The sequence below is a fragment of the Nelusetta ayraudi genome, unplaced genomic scaffold (assembly GCF_046127955.1).
Source record: "Nelusetta ayraudi isolate G7.1 ecotype Tasmania unplaced genomic scaffold, CSIRO-AGI_Nayr_v1 ptg000042l, whole genome shotgun sequence".
NCBI classification, from domain to species: Eukaryota; Metazoa; Chordata; class Actinopteri; order Tetraodontiformes; family Monacanthidae; genus Nelusetta; species Nelusetta ayraudi.
This window is the reverse complement of record NW_027466092.1, coordinates 6,598,706-6,615,056: the sequence shown is the minus strand read 5'-3', so window position 1 is coordinate 6,615,056 and position 16,351 is coordinate 6,598,706. Positions and strand designations below refer to the sequence as shown.

General features: G+C 45.4%; 3 protein-coding genes across 10 annotated transcripts in view; 1 reads left to right on the top strand and 2 right to left on the bottom strand.

Annotated features, from left to right (window-relative positions):
- LOC142893398 (equilibrative nucleoside transporter 2-like) overlaps positions 1-16,351 on the bottom strand; it is a 279,352-nt gene that overhangs the window by 83,608 nt on the left and 179,393 nt on the right. The gene's annotated exons all lie outside the window — the stretch shown is intronic.
- The window catches only part of LOC142893397 (mitogen-activated protein kinase kinase kinase 11), a 395,948-nt gene that overhangs the window by 259,420 nt on the left and 120,177 nt on the right, over positions 1-16,351 (bottom strand). The gene's annotated exons all lie outside the window — the stretch shown is intronic.
- Positions 1-16,351, top strand: part of nrxn2b (neurexin 2b) — a 488,522-nt gene that overhangs the window by 428,884 nt on the left and 43,287 nt on the right. For all 8 annotated transcript variants that reach the window (XM_076033939.1, XM_076033942.1, XM_076033936.1 and 5 more), the window contains one exon: positions 15,724-15,895. In XM_076033939.1, the coding sequence (XP_075890054.1) occupies positions 15,724-15,895 (172 nt within the window). The remainder of the gene's footprint in view (positions 1-15,723; positions 15,896-16,351) is intronic.

Sequence of the window (16,351 nt, the reverse complement as noted above, 5' to 3'; positions counted from 1 at the left end):
ACTAAATCGGAAATGAACACATTGGGACTGACGAGTCGCGATGTTGGAAGACACTGCAGCGCACGCAGCACAGACAGGTTCACAGTTTATACTTTAGTCCTTAATTAAATGAAAACCCAACCATATTATGGCTAACCTCGGTCTATCCGTCCCTTTCCAAATCATACGACTGTTCAGATAATACGTAAAAAATGCTGAAAGTTCAGACTGGTGATGCTGCATCGATTGAATGCAGCGCTTTCTGATGAGGCGTTGATGAGGAGAATTCATTGTCTCTCAGCTTTAGGGGGAACAGACAGCCAGATACATTTTCCTGTTGAGCTTAAGAGAAGAAAAGTCATTCTGATTTCACCAGTGCCGAACTGCACCGGCAATGTTTCAGCATGTAAACTTATTAAAATACTTTTCCATGGCTTTAAAATCATCCCAAGCCTTAATTTAAGGAGAACGTTATCTAACTGGGGGGATTACATAATGTGGGGTTGTTTGAGCTCTGTGATCTCACACTTGTCCGATTCAAAGTGTCTTCTTTTCTTTGTGCAGAATGTCGTGTAGCTGGACTTTTTTAAGTTGACCGCATAGAAAGTTGGATTTTTTTTTTTTTTTTTTTTTTTTTGTCCCTGCCTCCTTCCCTACTCTCCTCACTTTCCTTGTCCTTCAGCCATTAGCATCCACTCCTTGGCTGATTTGTTCACTTTACCCCGGCTCTCCTCCGCCGCTCTCGTCGCCGCTCCTTCAATCATCCCTCCAGCGCCGGCAAAGACATTTATTTGGGGAGAGCGATGAGGTGTGTAATGTGAGGAAGGTTCGCCCGCCTGATTGGCTGATAAGACGTCTGCTTAGGAGTTCTTGGAGAGGGAGAAGTGGATGAGAACGCTCTCCGAGAGAGTGTCAAGCGGGGGCACTCCCACGCCGCTAGTAGCGGCGGTGAGCGGAGGCTAAGGTGTTTAGCCCCCCGTGTGATTGATAGCTAACGCCGAGAAGCCCCCCCAGCACCACCACCACCACCTTTTTTTCTCTCTCTTTTCCCGCTTTTGTGTTCGCGCGGCGCCGTGACATTTACACTTTAGGCTCAAACCGGCGATGTGCAGCGGAGCGGGCGACACACGCAGCCAGCCAGAGAGTAAGTCGGGGGGGGGGGGCTTACGTTAAATAATCGTGGATTTATAGAGAGGAGGTCTCTGTGGTTTCCAGGCGGGCGGTCGCGACGGCGCAGCGCAGCCCACTGCCACGGCTGCTGAACAAGGCAGACGGTCCGCAGCTAAAGACAGCAGAGCGCCACCTGGGCTATAAGCAGCAGCACAGCAGCGTAAATCCCACCGCACCTCTGCCTGTCGCGTGTGTGTGTGTGTGTGTGTGTGTGTGTGTGTGTGTGTGTGTGTGTGTGTGTGTGTGTGTGTGTGTTGAGGAGTCTCACTCAGCTGATTCATTCTCATCAGCCCGTGCACGTTGAACGCTGGCCAGCCTTGTGCGCGAGTGCGGGGCCAAGGTGAGCGCAGGCGCGCACACACCCGGCTCCACCCGGCTCCACCCGGCTCGTACCTTCCCTTCATTCGGCCTCCGCCCCTCCGCCCGGCAGGGCACGTGTGCGCACCGTTATCTCTGTCCTCCTTCCAGGGACGAATCAGACCGCAGCGCAGCCATAAGCTGAACAAGCGGGCTGGTAATAGAGGCAGGGGTTTGTCAGCGGGGCAGGTTATTTGCCGGTGATGGGGGGGGTCTCACCCGTTGGCCAGACAGGTTAGACAGCATTTGCACTTCAGCAGGTCACAGCTGAATTAAGTATTGCCTTACTTGTTTGTTTGTTTGTTTTTTTTCCGTTTTTTTTTTTTTTTTTGTTCTATTCTCACCAAAGGACGTCTCCTTTCTTGTGTTACGCCACACTTTTTTGTATGCCGGGAAGGGGGGAAATAACCATGAGGAAAATTTCTTCTCCCCATGTTCCGCACACAGGCACCCGTGGTGAGCTGGGTGAAAACTCTCAGGGTTGTTAAATCATCTGGACGTGCTGATGATTTCATGTGGACATTAAAGACGGGTATTTGTCGTCGCACGCCAGCGCTCGTCTCTCTGCTTCTTTTTTGTAATAAGGGCAAAATAGAAAGTGTGTGTCTGTGTGCAGCAGCAGCAGCAGCAGCAGAATCCCGCTGATGTTGGGAGTCGCTTCCTACCTTCCACTCAAGTTGTGTAACCGCCGGTAGCGGCCGCCACAGTTTGAAGGCTGTGTTTGCGGGGAGGCGTGTCATTTGAAACCAGCAGCAAGGCGTCCGCAAAACACTGCTGGCATGTGTTAAAAGGGACGTGGGGAACAAATTGAAAGCAGGGGGATGAGTGTTCGACATCAACGGCCTATCATTTTCTTGGCGCGCGATTCGTCACGGAGGACGACCTTTGCCAGCGGCGCTCGGAGGCGGCGCGGCGGGGTTGCTATGGCGATCCGGCAAGGGATTGCAGGTTGGGGGGGCGGGGGGGGGACCCCTGCGCTTGGCCGCCAGCACCTGTCACCTGCGGCCGTGTGCTGGGTTACACCTGGCAAGCTGATGCGCATGAGTGAGCGTTTGTTCGGAGCGAGTTCAGGAATTAATTTTGAAAATATAAGGGAAGGAAGCCAATCTAGGTACGGCGGCAACTAATCAAGTGGCACCAACACAAGTTGGAATATTTAAGATGAGGGAGGGAGGAAGTAACTAATGGCTTGACAATAGCAACACACTCCAACACAGACAGACCACCTCGAGTTCAACACAGATGTGACTGTGAATGTTTGGGGATTTGCTGACATGGAATGAAATTAAAAATATATCTTTTGTTAGTTTTTTGTTTTTTTTCTTACTTTAACCTGGTGACGGCCACCGTACTGCACCGTCACATACCTGATGCAGATCTGCTGGCATCACAGCAGGATTAGGAAAGATTAACATTAAGATTAACATTGTATGGATCGAAGCCTGATATAGTCCTCCTGTGTGCCATTGTGGAGCTCTGCTGTTAACCATAGTGTCTTAAAAACACATCAGCAGGTCCCAGTTCTGCACAGCTTCTTAAAGAAATATTAAAATACACAAACACACACGAACACACATATAATATACTGTATATACACAATGGGGATTCGCTTGGATTTAAGGACTTAACCAGTTCAGTGAAGTCTGTTGGGACAAACCACCTGCATCTTTGTTTTGTGCACTTTTTCTGAGGAAAAGCAGCAAGAATATTAAACAACACATTGTGATTCATGGTTTAGAATAACTAAGAACCCCTCAAAGGTAATTAGTTTCAAGTGCAATAGCTGTAAATGAGGGGGGCAAAATCATCACAACCACGCAATGACTGAAACTTCATCAAGCTAAATTAATTACGAAGGTTACTTTAATTGCCTTTGAATCAAAGGAAACTCTGTTTTCATACTCGAATCAAAACAGTTTGAAATTCGAAGGAAGCCGGATGTGAGGCAGCGACTGCATGAAAGCCTCTGGGCTCCATTTACATCAGGTGAGTGGCAGGTGAAGGAGAGGATATTTCAACATTGCAATTTCATGGATTTATATTTGCTTTCCTTTAGCTTCTGTAAGTACTATAATCATAGCTAAACATAGCGTTGTAGAATGGTGTTACTGTAATTGCTGTGGAGTTTCTAAATTCAAATGAGGAATATATGGTATATGGATATAGTGTGTTTGATAACTGTTGTTGCTCATACAATAGCTGTTGAGTATCAAGTGGATGGCATGAGCAGGGTGTGAAGAAGTGGCGTCTGCTAAATCTCAGTTGCATAGTCATGGGCAAGAGTTTGATTCTTATCAGCTGCAGCTAAGGGTTTTGAAGGCAGCAATGTAGCATCATGAACAGAAATGGAACCCAGCCGTTACCCCGGGAGACTAGCTTTTTGAGCAACTTTCTAACTGTCACTTGCAAAGAAGCGTTGTTTTTTTTCTTCACCAGCTCACGTCGCAAACAGCATCACAAGATCTGTGTGACGCGGCGCTGCGTGTTTACCTCTCGCCTTTGAAAAAACAACACGTCCCCGCGCTAATATAAGCGGAAATAAGTGAAGAACCGTGTAGGGTGCAATATTAATGTGAGCGCTTCAAGTCAGAGTGGCTGCAACAATAGGGCTGTTAATTTTTCATCCACGCCATGCCTGAGTGTGAGGGCCTTCACCCTGGCAACACACTGGGTAAAGGTTAGAGGAGAGTAATTCATATGTTTAAATATTCATCATCCGTTGCAGTTTGCTGCTTGTTAATATGACAGTTGTTTAATTTTTACTGTGCCTTTTGCTGCCGCCTATATGAGATAATTAGCCGTGGCTTCATATACAATGCGCCATTTGTTCGCAGCGAACCTGCACCTCGCCACCTTCTCATCTCGTCCTTCCTGTCGCTAATCTGCTGAGCGTGTAGACATTTATTCATAGTGTTAGGAATTGAAGAATAATTGTTGGTGCTTAATGACTTTCCCTTTCTCATTCCAAAATCAAACCGACTGCCGTCGGAGTAACGTTTGGCTTTAACAAGTTCCAGATGTAAGTCGGCTTTGAAATTCCCTTTTGTAGACTTGAAGACGCCATGTTGAGGAGCTGCAATGTAAAATTCAGACACAATCAAGCAGAGCATAGGTTAATTATCATATGCGCCAACAAATATGAATGCTACAGCGGCATTCCTGTGATGAAAAAAGAGGGCCAAGAGACTCCATGTGCTAATTTTGTTTATTTTTTCTCATACCCATTTTGCAAATCAAATTTACCGCATCAAAAGAGAAAGATTTGTTTTTTAATGCTTTGATTTTTTTTTTTCTCACCAAATTAAATCATTCAGCCTTGTGTGTCTATTGATACACGTGACATTCCACAAAACATGTGAATCCCCATGAATTAACTCTCTCATGTTTGTCACCATTGCACGAAGGTGTTGCGCTGCCGTGCGTTTCTCTTGCCGTGATGCTGTGAGAAGGAGGAGCTGCGGCGGTTCATTTGTGCCGTCGCTCACTGTGCAGCCCACGCGTTGCAAACACTTGAAGATCTGAGAAATCTGACGCTGGGCTTTGCAACTTTTGGCGCTATTTGATCATGTTTTGAAGCGGGGTGGCGGGGGGGTGTGGGACGTCACTTTGGCCGCAGCGGTGCTTTTGATGTGTGAACGGCGGTATTCATTAAGGCTGAGAAAGGACCTCTAACACTGAGGAAACCCAAACTGTGAAGTGGCTTTTCTTTGCCGTCTACCGCTTTATCTACACAACCGACAAGAACAATTCCGTTCTCGACAGGAGTTCCTAGGTGCTCCATCGCACTCTTGGGTTTTCACAGATGGGGAGTGTATTTGTCCTGGAGTGCTCTGCCTAGCCTGGCCAGTCTTTTAGCAGCCATGACCTGAACAAGCTCTTCAGCAGCACTCCAGGCCAACTACTTGCAGCAGCACTTGTTCGCAAGCAGTGTTGTTGTTTTGTTTGTTTGTTTTCTCTCTCTCTCTATGGTGAATTAGCATACAACTGGACAGATTCTGCTATCACACCCCTTGCTTGAACCCTTCATAGGGCGAAGAACCATATCTGGTCATTTCTAGTGGCAGATTATTACGCACAGTAACATAGTATTAAATATTACATTGAGTGTTTCCCTGCTGCTGGTTACACGAGGAGCTTTATGATTTTGAGAAACACTATCAGCCACTGAGAAGTCATTACTAATTTATTAATGCCCAAAAGCAAAATTAATCTTCATAGAATTTCAGGTTATTCTCATAATTTTTTCATTTGTATGTTCTTTAATTCTTAAATGGACGAGAAACAATGTGTGGAAACTTCCTGCCGAATCTAACAGTGAACAATTTTTAAGTCACTCATGAAAAAATCCCCTATTATATTTGCTAGACACTCTAGAAGTTGCATTTTGAAATATCTATTTGTTTCACGGAGAGCCCTGCAGAGAGGTTTAGACACGTTTTCAGTGATCTCTACACGGTTGGGAAAAATCTAAAGCCAGAGGGGCGTAAATGTTGAAACAAACTGACGGTTAACTCGCAGGCCTGCTGGATGGGATTGTACAGGTGTTCCTAATTAACTAAACAACAGTGTAGACGAACCATGGCGGGATTATCAGATTTACCCCGTCGGCCAGTGATTTGCTTGAAAACGATGCGACGCTCGACGCGCGCTTTAGTCAACCGGCCGGCCGGGAAGCGACTGCAGGGACAACAAGGCAGGCGGCCAGAGACAGAGCCAGAGATTGTGTCCGCTTTATCCGTGTTTGCTCAGTTTAGCCAGGGTAAACATTAGCCCGCGTGCTCGCCAGCCGTTGGTCTTTACTGGGCTTTGACACCACCCACCCCATTAAGCCCACCCGCAGGGACGACAAGACCAGCAGAGATGGAAGGAGGAGGAGAGACGACAGAAAAGAGGAAAGTTAAAGAGTTGCTCAGCTTAAAGGTGGTCCAGAGCAAACACAGGTGAAATAAATTGAAAAGAGACTGAACGACAGGAGAAAATACAGAGAGGAAAAAGTAGAGCGTTTAAAGCGTCCAAAAAAATGTAAAATCAGAAATTATAGTCCCTATCCAAAGAGGCCCGACTGCTATTGTAAGTGCTTTTACAGTCGGCTATATTTTGTTAAGCTCTGCGTGTCGCTCTTACGAAAGCTGTCCACTTCCTGCCATTAAATGCAAGTCAATGTGAAGCTCTTACTTTCGGTTTTCACCACAAGAGCTCAAAGATGCGCTGGCCAAGTCGCGGCGTAGTGTCACTGTTTTCGGTTGGATGTGCTTCAAAGCAATGGGGGTGGGGGGGAGGGGGGAGAACAGGGATGAAAACCCAGAAAGATGCATTCTGCGGATTTGTTCTGTTTTTTGTTTTTGTTGTTGGGTTTGTTTGGGGGTTTTTTTTGTGGCCAGTTCTGTTGCACAGTAGAGGAGAAAGACAGAGATGGAGTGGGAATAAAAGACAATGAGACAGCGAGGACAGAGAGTGCAGAAAACAATAGAGACAGAAAACACTTTGCTCTTGATTTTGTCCAAAGGTCGCTGCCTCCCCATTCAATTTCAGTGGGGTGGGGGGGGCTGCCAGCCTCGCTTCACCCTTGGCGCTGAGGAAAAGGCACACACGCACGCACACGCACACACACACACACACGCACACCAAAACAAATCCACAGCGCTACACACAGTGTGTGAGTGTAGAACCATGTAAAAAGGGAAAGACACAGCAAAAAGTGTCTCCTCCGATATTTTGACTGGATGGGAGCGGGCAGCCAAAACAAATGTGCCGAATGAGAATAAAGAGAGTCGGCAGGGGAGTCATTGTCTCGTTTTTCCATCAGTGACTCCCTGCCCTGGTCCTGACAAAAAACTTTCATGCAGTCTAGGTTTTGTTGCTGTGTTTTGAAAGTACGCGCAACATTGATGTGAACACACAGTGACCCTAAAACCAAGCTGTTTCTTTTGTTTGTTTCTTTTTCTTCATTTGTCACAAGCATATGACTTATATGCTGCAATTTTCCAGGCTCACACTGGTTTGAAGCAGGTAATCATTCATTCTTTAAAACAGGGGTGGGAAAACATTTTGACTGATGGGCCACAATGGGTTTTAAAATTTTACAGAGGGGACGGAGGAGGAGCAGATGGACGGAGCGTTTTGGTGACACACCTCATAGGAGAAAAAAATATATCATGGGATATGTAGAAAACGTATCATGTAGCTTTACAGTATTCAGCTCTTTATTGAAATGACTCTTAAAACACGAAAAATCTGGATGAAATAAAGCTATTTTATGACTTACTGACTATTAACATAATATCTTCAATAAAACAATGACTCCACCATCGTTTTTTGTTTTTTTTTCTCCAGTGAGGTGAGCCAGATAAGTTAATACCACTGAAGCAACCCATCCAATGTCAGAAAGCATTATTACCGTACAAAGCTTCTAAACGAAAGACAGATTAAGCTCCACACTTGAGGACTCGGTGATCTCATTTGGCAGTTTGCTCACTAGATTCAGGCTAGCAGGCAGGAGTGATCCACCAACCAATTTGGTTTTGGAGCTGTCGCACCTTTCTTTCCATCAACTGCAGAGCACACTGCTTATCCCTTTTCTTCTCTCATATCGCTCCCAAAGAGTGACAATCAATTGCGCTCTACCAATCCAGACAACGCAGTAATGAGCCTGTGGGGAGTGAGGGAGCCAGCGGTCGGGGCAGACAGATTGAAAACTGGGGGGAAAGGAGAAAAGGCAAAGGACGGGTAAGAGACAAAGAAGGGGTGATAAATAATCATGGATGACATCTGAAGGTAGGGTGATGTCACAGTGCTGAAGAAAATCAAAGATTGATTTTATGACAATGACAGGTCTGCCGTTTAGGTTCAACTGGACTGGTTAGCAGTGTTTTTCAGTTGCTATGAAAGTAAAATGTGCTGGCACAGAGTCAGAAGTTTAGAACTGAGCCAGCAAAACTAGCTTGATTTCCTGTCATCACTCATTTTGAAGCCTGAGAGCACTGGAATGAGACCATTACACAAATGTGAATGCCGTCATTGTGGTGTGAAGTCAGTTAACAGCTTTAAAATGTGGAAAAAATCTCTCTTTTTAATACTATCAGGAATTTGTTACAGACAGATAAGACATTTTTGCTTAATTTATAGCATTCACAATAAAGGAAGACATTTTAAATACAAAATAGAGTTATGTGTTCAATATAGCAACAACCAATTTAAAGGCATTTAAAATCACAAAGGAGTGGGCAGTGGTGGGGGTATATTAATAATCACTGCCATATCTTAAGATGTAAAAATGAAAATACATCCTGAAGCCACGGCCTTGGAGAGGATGTGAGAGGAGCTCACCGCTAAATAAGAGTGTAGAAATCTTTCATTCGTGCTCCCAAAATTAGATGACAGCTGTGGCAGATAACCGGCTGCTTAGAAGTGTTATACGAGACGTTGTGTTTAAAGAACAGCCCGGGCTTATTGTCACTTTTGCACCAGTCCCGTCATTTCAGAGTGAAAAGCTTGACCGCTCCCAGTCATTCAGAGAGCGCCTTTCCACCCTTCCTCCGTTTCCAGAGATATGAAAAGGGGATGGATGGCCATTAAAATGCCATTATAACTCTCCTCAAATCCTTTTGAGAAGGCGCTGATTCCTTCTAACTTCCCACCATAATGTTATCGTTAGAACCCTAATGTTGCAGAACATAAACGCTTACTTCGAGGCCTACCTGTATGAAATTTGCTCTCCCTATGCTTTTAAATGTAAAACTAAAGTTTTTGCCACTAGAAGGATGGAGATGAAGAATAAGTGAGTGTACAGGTAGTAGCCAAAGATGTGAGTTAACCTCCATTAATTAAGTAAGTGAAGTTCAGTAAATCAATAAATATATGGCCTGAACCGGATGCTGGTATAACAAAATGATAATAAACTTCAAGCATGGCTGCCTGGTTTTAAAGATAAAGAAGGAAAAAATCTCAAGGCAGACAGTTCAGTGTCTCTGCTCTGTTTTTCTAGTTTAATGAGACCAGGGTTCACCTTCTACTTTAGTGTTTTTTGACATTTAAGTCCAACAAGATAAAAGCTTTGCCAGAAAAACACCCAAGGGACGACGCAAAGTGAGTTTGAGGAGGAGCTGGATACTGTGACACTTTGGGATTTTAGAGTGAAAACATAACATAGATAAATGTTACTCCACAAATGAATTACAGAGCACTGGACTATTTTGAGTGTTGTAGCAGTCTGGGTTTTAAATTCAAAGACCCATGTGATGCAGCTGGAAGCTCCTGGATGTCTATTCTTACATTAAGTCTTTCTCGCAGTCTTCTGCAAGAAAGCATAAGCTGCCAACAACAGCCCTCAACATCCCACACACAAGTTCTGAGGATGTGTGAGTGAGTTTGATTCTGAGATCAGCAAAGAACGCGTAGAAGATGAGAAAATGTGCAGAAATACTTGTCTATCAGCATCTCCGTCTGTTAGAAGTCTGTCTGAAGATATGCAGATTGTGGGTTTGACTACTACTGACAATAGTTGCACTGGTGAGAAACTCACAAGTTCTGAGAGACATCCTCAAAGCCCGCCAGGGAAGATACCTGAAGATGGAAGAACTGACAGAACTCCACAGAGTTGTGAAAGTGAACATTTTGAGTGTCTGAAAGGCTGCTGATGTGTATTTGGCCTGTTAAGTTGTAATTTGTGTGAGTGACTTGCATGCCATCTCACAAAAAGTGACATTGTTTAAATTATCAGTTTAAAAATGTATGTTGCAAAAAAAAAAAAAGAAAATAGACAATCTAGTGCTTAAAAACACACACAATTCTCCTTTTGACTTTTTAAAGTTACCTCAACCACCAATGTGCTAGACTTTCAATTCACTGGGTTCATGGGGTGTTTTTCAGTCAAAGTAATAAGAAGGAAATTCATTTCATTGGCCCCCGAACAGCCCTCACTCACATGGTGACCAGATTGCAGAGTTGGTGAGGTCATCAGGGGACAGAATGTGAGCTACATCTCTCAGCATTAGCATACTTAGCATCTTATTATTTCTGTATTTTCAGACTTGGATTAGTTTTAATTCAGATAGAATTTGAACGTTTTTGCTTATCCCTCCTAATCACCTGTCTCAGTTCTGTGCACGCATTAAAAGGGTCTTCTTCTTAAGGTGAGGTGGCCCCATTATGTGCCACTGTGAAATTTTTCTCAATAAGAATAATGCATAAGGAATATGTATAAAATGAATAAGAAATTGGTCATGTCTATAACAGTCTGTTTCAAAAATAACAATATTGGTTTAAACTAACATTTTTCAAACGTCTTTCTTGGTCAAACAGTCTTTTAGAAGGTATTTTAAATCCACATGAATGCACATAGTTGGCTGAAAATCAGTTATACTGTGCTGCAAGTGTGTGTGCGCGCGCGTGCATGTGTCCACTGTCATGCTGCTGCCCTGCGTACAAGGTTCTGCTGTGTGGCCGCGATCAACGTGACCTCGCTGAAGGACACCCTCGTGTTTGCATATGTGGGTGCGTGTTTACAGTGTGAGCGGGTGGGTCAGGTGGGACGGGGGCTGCGCATACGGTTCAGGTCTGATGGTCATCGCTCTGAAGGGCACCATCCATCAAGAGTCTCGGCGGTGCATATTGTGCAGAAACGTGTTTTCCCAAGTCAATGGGCTGGTTTCTGGTGCTTGATGCTGGAGGAGGACCTTCTGTAGTATTTGGTTTGGTGCCAGTGTGTGTGTATGTGTGTGTGTGTGTGTGTGTGTGTGTGTGTGTGTGTGTGTGTGTGTGTGTTTACTTCAGGACAAATGGGCAAGTCTGGCGTGAGTCATTGTTAGATAGAAGACAAATTGTTTCTCTCTTTCTCACACACACACACACACACACACACACACACACACACACACACACACCAGTGGTCTTGCTTATCTGTTTCCCAATGAAATCAGATTTTGAGTGGTCTTTACAGTAGGAGAGATAGTTCTGAGCACCGGCACTGAAAGAGGAATGGAAGGGCTATGGGGAAGGGGCAGGAAGATAAAGTGTTATTAAGATCCAGAGATGAGGAGGCCGCTCTCTCAAGGTGACTACACAAGATCACACCAACTAAATACAGATGAGGCTGCTGCGAAAAAACACACAGAGGAATTTAAACATTTCACTCCTTCTTTCCGCTTCCGCTAGAATTGACACTCGTGTAGGTCCGATATCAGAGACGGTGTCAAGGAAAGGAAATGTGGCCGCTGGATTACACCGCTACTGCTGCAAATTGACTGTCAGGCCCCGGGTTTTTTCCTCCTCCTGTCACGGACACTGTAAGACATTAGGTGAAGGGACAGTGGGCAATTTAGCCAGTCAGGATACTGCGTGTTACGCAACAGTCTACTTGGTCTTACATAACGCCACAGTTTGAAAATAAAAGATTAGCTCCTCTATACTCTCCAGTTTCCCTCACAGCCAAGGCCACAGCTGATCCCCGTTGGCTGGCAGCGTGCATATATGTCGAGGAGATAATTAGCCATATAGAGGAATAATTATCCCGCGAAGGGAAACGCTCAATCTAGTGCGATGGCATATCAGGCTCGCTGGTGGAAGCCTGCGGGCTTTCAATCTTTAACTGCAAATAAAATGCAATATTAGCGCAAGGGGGCCACCGTGTTAGTGGAAATGCTTGCTCAAGTCGGAACACAAAGGGAAATTGGTCCCTCTGATATGAAGGGGGCGTTAGTGCGTCTCAGGGAAAACCATGACATAAAACTGATTGCTTTTGCAGTGGGCCACAAGTGAAAATCTGTCAAACAGTTTTTGTTGTTGTTGTTGTTGTTGTTGTGGGGTTTTTTTCTGCACATGCTGCTCTTCCGGCTGACTCAGAGCCGATCCATACTGCAGCCTCACATTATTTCCCATCATGTGTCAAGTGTTTGACACATCAAATTATAATCACAGCTATTATTTGCGAAATGAGGCAGAAGCTGAAAAATAGATTTGGGAATTAATGGCGTCGCCGTCCACCCGCGCAGCTATTAATACGTAGTCCGTCAAACGCAATCATTAACGTCAGCAGGTTCCTGCGCCAGTTAACCACGTTCCTGGGCATTTGCCCGAGCCTTGTTGATGAAGCGAAATGCAAAACACCTTGAATCTAAGCAAGCTCAGTTGAGAGGGCGGCCGAATGCACTTCCTCGTCCATCGAGCGCCTTCCCCTTCCCCTAGTCTGATCTGCGAGTGAGACGCTCGACGTCTCCGGGGACGTGCGAATGGGGTCGAGAGGGAGACGTGACCACAGGTGGACCAGTGGGCAAGATATGCATCAGGATCGGGCCACGTGTGAAGAAAAAAAGAAGTCATGCTTAGAAAATGTATCCTCGCTCCCCCTTTGTCGGCGCCCTTCTACGTACGTGACGACGTGTGCGTGCAAAGCAAAGACAGAGGGGAGATATGACATCTTGAAAAGGGGCTTTGAATTCAGAGCGCCTCGAGGCCCTGGAGGATCATCAAGGTTCCCTCTGTCCTTTCATTGCGGCCTTTCTCCCGGGGACCCGGCTCCTCCTCCTCCTCCTCCTCCTCCCCCTCCTCCTCCACCTCCTCCTCCTCCGCCCCCGTTCCTTTTCCACTCAGTCTGATCAGCGAGAGCTATTTGAAGCCGCCTGATAACCCTCGCGAGCACGCAAAGCAGCGGCAACAGCGTTTCAGCGACGCCTAATTCTCATTCCACGCTTGCAGGCAGCACTTACCACGACGAGCTTTGCACATTACAAGGTCATGTTGAAATATTTCAGACAGACACTCTCCCTATTTGCTCTTTGTGTTGTACAACGCGTGGACACATAGGATTTTCAAAAAGCCAAATGTCTGTGTCTCTGAGAAAAAGTACAGAGAGGCTTCTCATTAGAGAGAGCATGATTGTGTGAGCAGCTTGACTGAACTTGGTCCTATCCAATGCAGTTATTCTGTTTTTGTCTGAAGACATTTTCTTCTTTTGTTAAATCCCACTTTCGGGGCGTAAAACTTTGAGAGACAGCTTTGCTCCAGACAGGTCAGCATTGTAAATTCCATGCTGCATTTGCAACAAGGCTCTATTTAAAAGTCTAGTTGCCCAAAAGAGGAATGCACAAAGAGAGGTTGAGGTAGACAAAATCAAGAGTCAAGTACAGGCAATTAGAATACAGCAGCCCAAACAGTTGTTACATAGGGGTTAGAAATGTGGCTTCTTTAATAAATGTTCATATCATAAAGAGTTTTATCCTATAAATATCCTATGAATAGCTGAAGACGGCAGGTTCAAAATCATATGGTGCAGTTTAGATCTTTGTCCACCAGGAGACAAATAGACTCAATGAAATAAGATCCACTAATCAACCCCTTCCTTTGGAGTGACTGCACCATGAAAAACAAAGCCATCACTCATCAGCTCTTGGATTTCATTTCCCTTCATACGAACCCCTGGCTGGGATGGCTCTCTAAGAGTATTCATATTTATGTCTCAGAGTCAATATTAGATTTCAACATGTATAAGGCAAGTGGGCAGGAGGTCTACGTGGGTCAGTCCATAACAGGAATCAATTGATAAAGTACCCCGAGAATCTGGGAGCACTTTGCCATTTGAGACTTCGACGCCGAACAAGATCATCTGCCGGGCAGTGCATCAAGTTCCCCCTGCAGAATCCATCCAGACTTAACTTACTTCAGCTCCGTCTTCATGCAGCAGGGCACGCGGCTTGAGTCCATTTCCTGTTCTGCTTCCACATCGATCCTTATTTGCTGTCGACTCAGTTATGCTGTCGACCTCCATCTGCAGCATTAATCTCGGTCACCAGCAGCGATACTTGCGCGGGCATACTGGCACGCTCAATTAATACCCTAATCGCGGCTGTTATCAGCGCATGGCCATAGCGCGGCCTTGGCTCGACGCTGTAGACGCTTCATGCGGCGCCAGAGACTGGTTAAAATGCACATAAATTTGGCTGCAATTATACTGCTCATTAACTCACTGCACCACCCTTGCACTTATTTACTCAATTAAGTTGCTTCTTTAAGTTTCGTTAATATTGTGGTCTTTATTTCCCCATCTAACATATGAAATCATCAATGAATAATTGAGAAGCACAGATAGATAGATAGATAGATAGATAGATAGATGGAAACAGAGTGGTGAAAATGCACATAGCTAATAAGACAATGGACTCAATTAAGTTCTGGCTGGAATAAGCAAATGGCATTATGCAAAGGTGACCTCGAGCCCCTCATGCAAATGAATTTGACCTGAAGTGAAGACGAGGGGGACAGTGCTATAGATATTTCAGTTGTGCAGTGGCACAACTGCAACAGAGATTTAGTGCCAGACAGAGACTTTGTCTGTAATGGTGGTGTCCGGGATGTCTGTTTTTCTCTCTGGCAGAGTGCAACTCTGCAGATGACTTTGACCTTTCCCAGAACTAAAGATGGGAACCACAGAGGGAGAGCCGGGAGATGGCAGGAGATGAGAGCAGAGTAGGCGGTTTGACTGTAATAAACTGGAAGCAGTGGGTGGCTGTCAACACTAATAGATGGTGGCGTGAGGCGTTGGGGAGGGTGTCACTGGGGTTGATGAATGCTAAAGGTGCACCCTAGTAGCCTGTTTTTTCAGCAGGCCGGTGTGCATCAATGCTGTCGCCAGCAACATCGTCAGAGCGCGGACAATCTGAGGGCCCTCCAGAGCTCTCAGGGAAAATACACTGACAGAGTGCTGCAAAGAGCAACTGCATCCTTCGTGTTATCATGCAAAACACACAGTTTGGACTGATGAGGCGAAGTCGGTTCTTGACTCATTTTGTGTTTATTTTATTTAGTTATTTATCTATGTATTTGATTTGAATAATCCCATCTCTATGTGTCATTTTCTTCAAATATGGGGTATAATGTAGAATCCACTTCATTTGTGTTTTGTCTACTGTCCCCACAACCTACCTGGACAACAGCCCCAGTCAGGTCTTCTACCTATTTTAGACTGCTTCATTTTTCTCCCCATGATGTTGAGGGTTGAAAATAGCATCACTTTTATCAGGAAGCTAAAATTGAATGTTTTTGTGTAAAACAGAGATCAAACGGTGCTACACAGTTTTCTGGACAAATTATGTTGACGATAACAGACCTCCTGACAGCTGTTATATGATGCCTCTCAAGACCGACTTTGACCTGAAAAGCACCAGTGAAATGCTGTGCTTTGGCTACGTCTCCTAAAGTCCTTCTCAATCCCTCTGTGTCCAACAGGAACGGGGAAAGATCGGCGTGATCTTCAACGTGGGAACGGACGACATCATCATCGAGGAAAGCGCGGTGACGGTGAGCGACGGCAAATACCATGTGGTGCGATTCACGCGCAGTGGCGGCAACGCCACGCTACAGGTGGACAACCAGCCTGTCATTGAACGGTTCCCCTCAGGTAGGACCACTTGCACTCAACTTGTATGTGGATGATGAAGTACTGTACTGTCAAACCTGGGGAACGCAATGGAGAGAGAATCACAAGGCTGCGGCGCCTTTCATTAATAACGGGCCTCTTGTTTATTCATCCTGATGTCTATATTTAGAGGACCATTTATATTTAACAAAAACAGGAAGAGCTAAGCAGCCCCTCTGATGCTACCTCTAAGAGCGCACGCATTAAGTCGGCCAGCCTGCGCTGAATCAAGGCCAGCGCCATATCAATATGCCAGTCAGGTGTGGCTGCCTAGCACGGGTGCTGCACAGGATACAGAGAGGAAGACATTTTATCCTCGGAATGTGTGTGGAGCTTTCAAAAGTCACGCCTCAACTCCAGGATAAACACAGTGGCAACATCGCTCCACACAAGGACTTTTAAAGAGGGCAAGCACTCAATGAGTAGCTGCTGGCAGTG